Below are 9,524 nucleotides of genomic sequence, written 5' to 3' on the forward strand. Positions count from 1 at the left end.
CATACCCACAGGCGAATGTTTCCCCCAATTGCACCTTCTTTTAAAAAGCACCAAGGCTACAGTCGGTAACTTTTCCTGTCCTTCTATCGCCCCAGAAACAAGATGCTAAGATGGCGCCTTCCTCAGTGTCAAGTTCAAGTAAAGTGCCGAGTCTCAAAGACTCGAAGACAAATAAAATGTACATATGATCTTAGCAGAGAGTAATACAACAATGACAAAGAATGATAAACGTCGCAGTCTGTTACTTTTTTATTTATTTTATTTCAGTCAAAATGTATGTTCACATTTCTTCATAAATAGTTGGTAAAACAAACAAACCAACAAACAATAGCCTACTTTAAAAAGTATAAGGAACCTTTGCCTCTTTCCGCTAAATAACAAATAGGCTCGCTGTTGTATCATCGTTTGCCTCGATTGTGGCACAGTGACACAGTTCATCAGTAAACCATTTTGCTTTTCAGGAATAACTTGGTGCGTGACCCATTTCTCCCAGAAAGTGTTACAACATCACATTCTAGCTGCGTTTATACATCAAAAAAATTGCTTTGACAGGACATGGGGCATACGGGTTGTGGGAATAAGAAAAAAAGTTTTCCTTTTAAATTGATGTATAGAAAATAGTATATAAAACATATATTCCTTAAATTATTTAAATAAACGTATTTTATTTATCACTGTCACTTACGAGGTACTGTTTTTACATTTTGTAGTGCTGGTGGTCTGAAATCGTTCTCATAAGCACAATATATTTTGTGGTATGCATAAGATTCAATTCTTGAAAATAGGTTACAATGCAATGCTGTAACTCTTTGTGCCACTGAACATATTTTCCCCAACCCACATATAGCTAGCTATTAGTGTTCCCAGACTAAATTTTGTTCACACAAAAATGTTTTCTCGACAGCTTATTCACACAAAACAAGCAAATGTGTAATCAAACTTCTCTATATGCAACACCACAGTACTTATAACAAATAACACGCTTAGTTTCACAGAATAATTACATTTAAAACAATGCAAGCTGACAGACAAAAACACTTTTATTTTGAAGATACTGTGTTGTGACAGTTCCATTGTTGCCGATGCACACATTTTAACAGAGGCCTACTTGCACAAAGACATTTTTGGAACTATAAAGGACTGCCATACTGGCTCATATGTTTGGGTATTTGACCCGAATTTGAAATACTTGGAATTCATGAATGAACTAGGTATAACATCTGTAAATGCGACGGGTGCAATAGCTGATGGATCGTTCGAATGTGTACTGAAATTATGCTACAGTTGAGCTCTATTCTCTGATTCTATCGAAGTAAAATGTACAAAAAAAGTTAATTTGACTATAGGGATATGGACAGAACCGTTTTATATAGTTTGCCAACTCACTTGAAAACAATTCAGATTTACAGAATTGATGATTCACATGTCAATGGTCTCACAAGCTAAACAATAAGTGATGGAAAAATGAGCATCATATAGACAAATTCATCATATTTATATAGATGATATCTTGGATCCAAATAAGACACATATATTGCTTAAAAAAAGATACAATCGCAATATTGGCGCTTTAGAGTTGATCACTTTGTTCAATGTTAAGATGGTTATGACCCAAATCTGTACAGTCTTGTTAGAAAACATTTCCATAAATATCTTTAAGTTTCAGAACTTATACCCATAATTAAATTACAAATTGATAAATATGGCAGCATGGATATGTATTTACAACGTTATTAACAAAAGGCAACGTTATATTCAACGGTAACAATCGTAACCTAATACCACATTTCTCCACCTGAAAACGGACATTGACAACAGATTCGACCCCATCAAACAAGGAAATACATTCACGAGTATATATTTATTTATGATTTATTTTTTGTTCAAGTTCAAGACAAAGACTTTGGCACGTTTCTTAAGACTGTCTGAAGTTTTAACAATCAATTGAAAGGCGACTGTAGTATGTCACCATTATATAAAACACCGTGAAATATTATTCCTTTTTCTTTATTTTTAAATACAATTTTGAGAAAATACATAAAATGAAAAATAAAATAATCATTTGATATCTGTAAACTAAAAAAGGGAAAAAAACGTTTTATTTATTCTTAGAAAGTATTATTTCATTATTTATGATTTATTTGTTTTCTTCGAACTCGGAATAAAAGTCAAACCCCAATCCTGAGAAAGGACGAGGCCTGCTACTGCTGGCTTACTCTCATCTCCTCGTGTTGTTCCAATCCAATTTTGTGTACACCTTGGTGTGAGTTTTTAAGGTTTTAATCTTGGTCCACATTGAGAGCCTGGTTATGACTTCAAACATACCATTCATTAAAGTTGGGTGGCAGTCCATCGCTGTGCCCCGATGTGTTTTGCACGGCTGACGGTGGTGTTTTTGTTGGGTCTTCAGTGTTCGCTGATACCAGAACTGGTGGTGTGGACGACTCATATCCAGAACTTGCTGCTGGAGACGACTCAGAACCTTGAGACTCGTGTACCTGTAATAATAATACAATAAAACAAGAGGAGTTGCTATGATATATTTGTATGTCTATAGGCCCTATAGCATGAAGAATTAACGTTGAATATGTTGCACACACTCAATACGAGTCAACTCAGCTTAAGTCAATACACCTTACCCTTTGATCTATCAAATTGCTAATGCATTGCTGCTCTATTTCCTTCTCCAATTTAGCCCACAAGTAGTAGCCTAATGTTTGGGAAATAAATATGCATTCTATTACATTCCAAACCAGTGAGATAGCAGAGAAACGTGAAACTGTTTGGGCGCTGATTCTTTGATTAGCCCTTGGTCAAGGGAGAGTATTGTGTTTGTGTGTTTAAGGTGAAATGAACACGTTAATTACCTTCATGTGTTTCCTGAGAGAGCTGGGGTGCGTGTAGGACTTGTCGCACACTTTGCAGATGTAAGGCTTATCCGAAGTGTGCACGTGCATGTGCTTTTTCCTGTCACTGCTGTTGGCGAAGCGTCTGTCGCAGCCGTCGAATTCACACTTGAACGGCTTCTCACCTGCAAGATGGAATAAGCACAATTCATTAACCCCATGTACACAGTCGATTGATAAGCCTACCCTCCCGACATAGGCCTGCCTATGCAAGATATAATAGGGATGCTGGCTTGATTCACCATCGATGAAGTCTGCCCTGTGAATAACAATAGTGCTCTGTGAATAGCAACAGCAAGCATGATATGTTCAATACAGGCCTACATTTGTTAGGCTACACATCAACGGCAACAAATATGGACCAGTGAATGCTATTATAGGCATGTTTGATGTAGTATATAGACTTTGATATTACTATTGTGTGCTTTGCCGTAGTGTGTTTAAATAGGCTACAGTGTTAAAACCCACTGCTGCACTGATTTGAATAGGATGGAGTAGCACATAGGCTAGCCTAGTAAACAAGGACTAGCGGACCAGACTCACAAAACCACACTGAGGGGTGTCTGTCTAAATGTGGGCCTAGTTAAGCTAATTCGCTCACACTTTAGTTTGGGGGAAGTATGTGTCTGTCTCTCCCTTAATACACACAATGTAACTTGATCAACACCTCGATAGCGTGCAAGAATAGCATCTCCAATCGCGATATATGTCCACACAATACAACTTCAACATATGACATTGAGATGTGAATTGGGTTATCCCGAGCGTTCAACAAATGCAATTTTCAGTGCGTATAATCCTATTTTATTTCCGTTCCAACATATTTCTTATCCCATACTAAACAACAAACCAAATTGCGGCCTTCACTCGTTCTTGCATTACTCTATAAAATGCAACAATCTCTCAACAATATTTGCCTCGGTCTATTCTTTTCCCCATGCACAATGAAAACAACAGGCTTATGGATAGGCATCTTTAAACGTGTGGCTGTTGTTTGTCAGCAAACTTGACGAAAGTAATTACCTGTGTGTGTTCGTTTGTGAATTTTCAAATTTTCCGACCTGGCGAAAATTTTCCCACAGCCAGGGAATGGACATGGGAATGGTTTCTCTCCAGTGTGCACTCGAATGTGGTTCACAAGTTTGTACTTGGCCTTAAATGATTTCCCCTCTCTCGGGCAATCCTCCCAGAAGCAAATGTGGTTACTTTGCTCGGGGCCGCCAACGTGTTCCATGGAGACATGAGTCACCATCTCGTGCATTGTGCTGAAAGTCCTTTCGCAAGTCTTTTTGGGTCGGTTCATCTGGTTCTCATCTATCCATTTACAGGACATTTCTTGCTTTATGGGTTGCCTCATGTATCTAAAGAAGGCCCCAGGACCGTGGTGTGTCGGCACATTCATCCCCATATTCATCCCCATTGGATGGTTGTAGTTGTGGAGCTGAGCGCCGTAGGGGTCCGTCCGAGGGCTGGCGACCGGACGGTACGGATCGGGTCTTCCAAAAATGTCCCCGCGTAAACCAAGATGCATTTGACTGTTGACTACATGTCCGCTTGGGGAAGTGTGGCTCACGCCCTGGTCGTGGAGCCCTGAAAACAACAGATGCCCAGGGTTATCGGAGATTCCAGGAGGTCCATGCAGGCTCCCAGCAGAAGCGGCAAAGATCCCATGCTGGGCACTCGATGCAGCAGACTCTCCAACGCCACGGTTTCTGAATAGAAAGTCCCGGGTTGAATTGAACGGTCCCCCGCCGTACGAACCCACCTGTCCGCTGTGATGGTGTCCCAGGGCAGCAGCATATCCACTGGCTTGCGGGGTAAAAGCTGAAGTCTGGCTGGAGGTTATATCGTGAGCCACTGGGCTGAGTTTGAAAGCTGCGGAGTGGGATGAATCAGCGAAGGGATTGAGCCCCAACCCGGGGTCTCTGTTCCCTATCTCATGGTGCCGCGGTGTTCCGAAACCCCCCACTCCTAGCGATGGGAACTGCGGACCGCTGTCAAGGAGCATAGTCATTGGGCTCAAACGAACTTAGAAAACGAAATAAAAGAAAAAATGAACTGAAACCCCAGGTTAGTGGAGCTCACTCTAACCGCGGATAACGGGAACCCGATTTCAGTGCGTTGAAACGTAGAATAAGATTTGTTTTACTGTAAAAACACCAAAACAACAAAAAAACAATCCTTCGCTTACAGAGCGAGGAGAAAAACTCCCGTAACTGGGATCCGTGAGAAAGAGGATCAAACTTCCCCCCCTTTCCAGACGAATGATGTCCTTGGACTGATAAAGTCAATCACTCACTCCCTGCACATAAATGAACTCGGGAGGCAGTGCTACGACGCCCAATGAGAACCCGGCTACCCATTTGGCACGTGACGCCAAAGAAGAGAGTTAATTGGCTAGATGTCTGTTGATTGGCACGGTTTGCTATTGAAAATGGCAGTTCGTCTCAATGGTTTAATTTGATTGGTTAGTGCAGGCATTATTTTTCAGGTAAGGCATCGGAGCACTCTCGCTTCAATACCATGAGCCTTATTTATTTTCCGTCTTATAACGCAGAAACTGTTGCAGAAGTTGGATTAACACCATTATAAACTGTAAATATTAAACCAGAGGCCAATAGTCATTGCAAATGTTTGTTGTAGATATGCCCGTAGGCTATGAAATGAAACAAAGTTACTGAAAATGGGTTCTCGCAACATTAGGAAAAAGTATACCGTTATCCAAACTTCAGATAATGACCAAGGCCTTTCTTTTTATTAATGTTGAAGAATTCAGGCATACCACGAGCATGATGTTTTACCAACAAGCACAATTCAGCTTCTATGCAAAAACATAACACTTTAATTGGTGCATTTTGGTGGGGACATCATTTTGTAAACGTTTGGTTATAGCCTGTCTGAATAGTTTATTTTTTAAATACATGTGTAACACGACATAATTAATGTTTACTAATGTTAATGTTTATCTATCTATCTATCTATCTTTTTATCTGAGTATTTAGTCTCTTATTAACTGAGAACATGAATGTAGTTGGCAGAGATCCGAAATGTGGCTTTCTTGAAGCCGCTTGAGAAAGGAGGGGGTCGTTTTTTTGCCAAGCTCTATTGGGTGTAAGACGCAGGAATAAAAGACAGAAAGAAAGATGGCAGTAATTGTAATATCCTGAGATTTTTTGCTTATCCAAAAATTCGTGCCATTGAGCGAGTTTCACAGGGTTGCCGCTGACTCGCTGCAGGACACATAAAATCTGATCAAGTTCAGAGACGCGTTGAGTGCTTCAAGCGGCGCTTTATAACTCCAATCCTTTCACATCCCTTTCCCCTCGATCTGTCCCAGGAAGGAGCTCACATTCTTTATTTTAGACATCTGAAAAAAGAAAAAGAGAAAAATCTTCAAATCAGTCCTTCAGTCTGCTTTCGCCCTCCTCCCCGCAATCATTCCCACAACATATTCCTCTTCGAGAAAAAGTATTTTAAATTGCAAGGTGAGTTTTCTTATTTATGTAATATTTAAATTGTTAAGGTTACTTTTCTTTTGAAGGAAAGCAACCGTGGAGTAATTGTATGGATGCTGTGGGGTGTGTGAATCTGTGCTTTCGTTGAAAGTCAGCTCGGGACACTTGTTTATGATATTCAGAACTTTTGTTGTTTTTTTGTGGTAACTTTTTTAAGATACATGTTCTTCATTTAGTCCTATCAGTCATCTTGTTTCATCAAAGTTAAACGTGTGTGCTTCTTCTAGAACAGATAGATCTCAGCTGCGTTCCTAAACTCAACAACAACATTTTTTTACGGAAAATGGCATGATTCCCTCTCTATCGTGCGCTCCCTCCCTCCCTCCCTCCCCACACACACTCTCTCTCTCTCTCTCTCACTCACTCACTCACTCACTCACTCACTCACTCACTCACTCACTCACTCTCACACGCACGCACGCACGCACACACACGCGCGCGCGCACACACGCACACGCATACACTCACACACAAACCCTCTTACATTCTCATCACTCTCTCTCTCTCTCTCTCTCTCTCTCTCTCTCTCTCTCTCTCACACACACACACACACACACACACACACACACACACACACACACACACACACACTGTGTGAGAGAGGGAGCACATGAGTTAACTGTGAATAGCCTTGAAGCTTTAGAACATGAGATTTATGGAGACCTTTCTGAACTTTCACAAGTGACAGGCAGTTAAGTTTTCTTAACTTTTCCTCTTCGATATTTTATTGACTTGTTGAAACGAAAGGACTCTGTAAGGTTATTATATGTGGTATGTTCACAGTGAGGGTGTTACTATAAAATGATTAACGATGAGAAGCACGTGCACACTTGTCTCTGCAACGGAACACACAATTCAATTCTATTAGCAACCAACTTTTCTGCAGTATCAGGAGTCTTGGAGTTCAGACTATGGCAAGATAGGTTCACCGACCTTTGGCCTCCTAAGGCCTCGTGTGTTGTTACAGGTTACTGTCTTCACCAAATAATCAAAAGCAACTGTTGCTCGCCGAGGAGAGCCAAACACATAATGTGATGTAAAAAAAACACCTACAGGTACGCCTACACTCGAATGTTCTTGAATTTCAGACGAGTACATTGATTCAGATGCGAGCATTATCTACAACTTTCAACAGCACCACATCAAACGCTAGTTTATTTATATTACATTAACTTATTAGAAAATACTATAGCCTAGTTGAGTGTCCAACAACACCTTCCATGACCTATCTGGTTGTAACATAAACAAGAAAAACACATTTTGCGATGTTGATGTAACAAACTGAAGATCACATACTGGATTTACTATCACGATATAAAAAATAAAAAAATACAATCACTTCCGACGCTCGTTTTAGAATCATCAAAACGTAGGCCTCTCAGATGTCACCAAGATTCTACAATATAATGAATTGTTTTGGTATACAAAAATATTTCGAGAATTGTTGAATAGGACTGCAAAGGTAACCTACCACTTTTGCCTATCTACAAATGCAATTTGGAGGATAATTTTTAAGAATACCTAAAGTTGTTTCTGTTGCAATTATAACGGAGTAGGTCCTGATACTGAAAACTAGGCCTGTGTCTTTTGCCCTCGATATATTGTTTCTCAACACTGTCGGTCTGTATTGCCAGTATAGGCCTAACATTTTGATTTGGATGAACGTATAACATCTTATTTTTTTGCTGACAAAATTTATTCTCGTCTCCTCGTTTGCATTGGTGGTGCAGCCAAACACTCATTTTTAAAATTTAGAAACTGTCATGAATGGAGTTATTTTGCTTTCGTTTGATTGCTTGAGTACAAACTGATATGCTATCTCTTCATGATTGTACACCGATACTTTTTCAACAATCAACCACAGACAGTGGAATGTCCCAATCTGAATTGTAAATAACTTATGCCTATTTATTGCTTGCTATGCCTTACTTAAGTGTTATATTTTCCAAGGTAATTCATGTAGTTTTAGCGAGGAAATCATTTTTGGTAGATGGTTGCAAGCTCATAATTTTTCTCCTGAGCATGCGCATGAGTTTATCAGAAACACTATTCTGGTAGTCTAATATTTATAAAGACTATTGTTTAGCTATACAAATCGCTCTCTTGAGTTGATAATAACGCCATTGCCTTGATAATGAACAATTAATTAGTCTTGCGATTCAAAGTTCCTGCAGAAAATATACCTATATTATCAAATTTACCTGGACTCATATGTAATTTATATTGATGTTTACGACACAAACTGTGAGATAGGCCTAATGTACTTTTCTTATCAACATTATCAATGAAAACTATACTGGACATGGTAAACAAATGATTTGATAGCTCACATTTGAAATATTTGACAAACTATTCAAGTTCCAGGTTAATGTAGATGTAATGTAGATGTAGAATGCCTGTTCATTAATAGCATGGCTGGGCCTCTCTCAGAGGTGTAGCGGTGCCTGAGCTGAAGCCGCGCGTGCAGTAGCCCACGACAAGTTTATCGAGGAAACTTTCCTGCTCAACAGTTAACCCAATAGTCACCAAACAAAAATATTATATTTCATTCACCATCAATGTTAACAAATTCAATCCTAATCGAATATATACATATATATGTGTTTATGTGTGTGTGCATTTGTAAAACTACTGAATCTCTTGCTGAATTGAATCACAGGATAAAGATGATTTATTGCATGATCGACAGTAATTGAGTTAGTCTTTTATTCTCTACATGAAGAAGTTCGAATGAAATGGGTAAATGCTGTTTAATACACTAGTAAATTAATGGGCTACTGCTATGTTGTGTTGATGTATTGTTTTTTTGTAATGGATTGCAGTATTTGTAGGATTATAGATGCACTCGTGTTTCAACCAATCTTGTTTTAGGTATGCATGTGGGTATGATTATGAAAACAAAAGTAGCTGTTGCAAGTTTTGATACAAGGTGTTATTGGAAAATATTGTCTAAAATATACTTTGTGAATAGATTTGTGCTCAGCTTCTGGGAAAGGCTTATCTTTTCACCTCTAAAATCAGAAGAGCGAAAAAACCAAGAGAGAGGGTCATATTTCACTTGTCAAAATTGAACTGATCCCTACATCTTTTCTTAGAACAGATT

At 39.2% G+C, this 9,524-nt stretch overlaps 1 protein-coding gene across 1 annotated transcript; it reads right to left on the reverse strand.

The window, feature by feature from the left end:
• Positions 1-241: 241 nt before the first annotated feature.
• On the reverse strand, positions 242-6,290 carry LOC110488752 (zinc finger protein ZIC 3). The gene is made up of 3 exons (XM_021561098.3): positions 3,930-6,290; positions 2,868-3,031; positions 242-2,498 (listed from the first exon to the last, which is right to left on the reverse strand). Exons 1-3 carry the CDS (start codon positions 4,918-4,920, stop codon positions 2,316-2,318), a joined length of 1,338 nt encoding a protein of 445 aa, XP_021416773.1. The 5' UTR covers positions 4,921-6,290; the 3' UTR covers positions 242-2,315.
• Positions 6,291-9,524: the final 3,234 nt, after the last annotated feature.

This window comes from Oncorhynchus mykiss, chromosome 14 (assembly GCF_057628025.1).
Source record: "Oncorhynchus mykiss isolate SJ-2025 chromosome 14, ASM5762802v1, whole genome shotgun sequence".
In the NCBI taxonomy this organism is placed as follows: domain Eukaryota; kingdom Metazoa; phylum Chordata; class Actinopteri; order Salmoniformes; family Salmonidae; genus Oncorhynchus; species Oncorhynchus mykiss.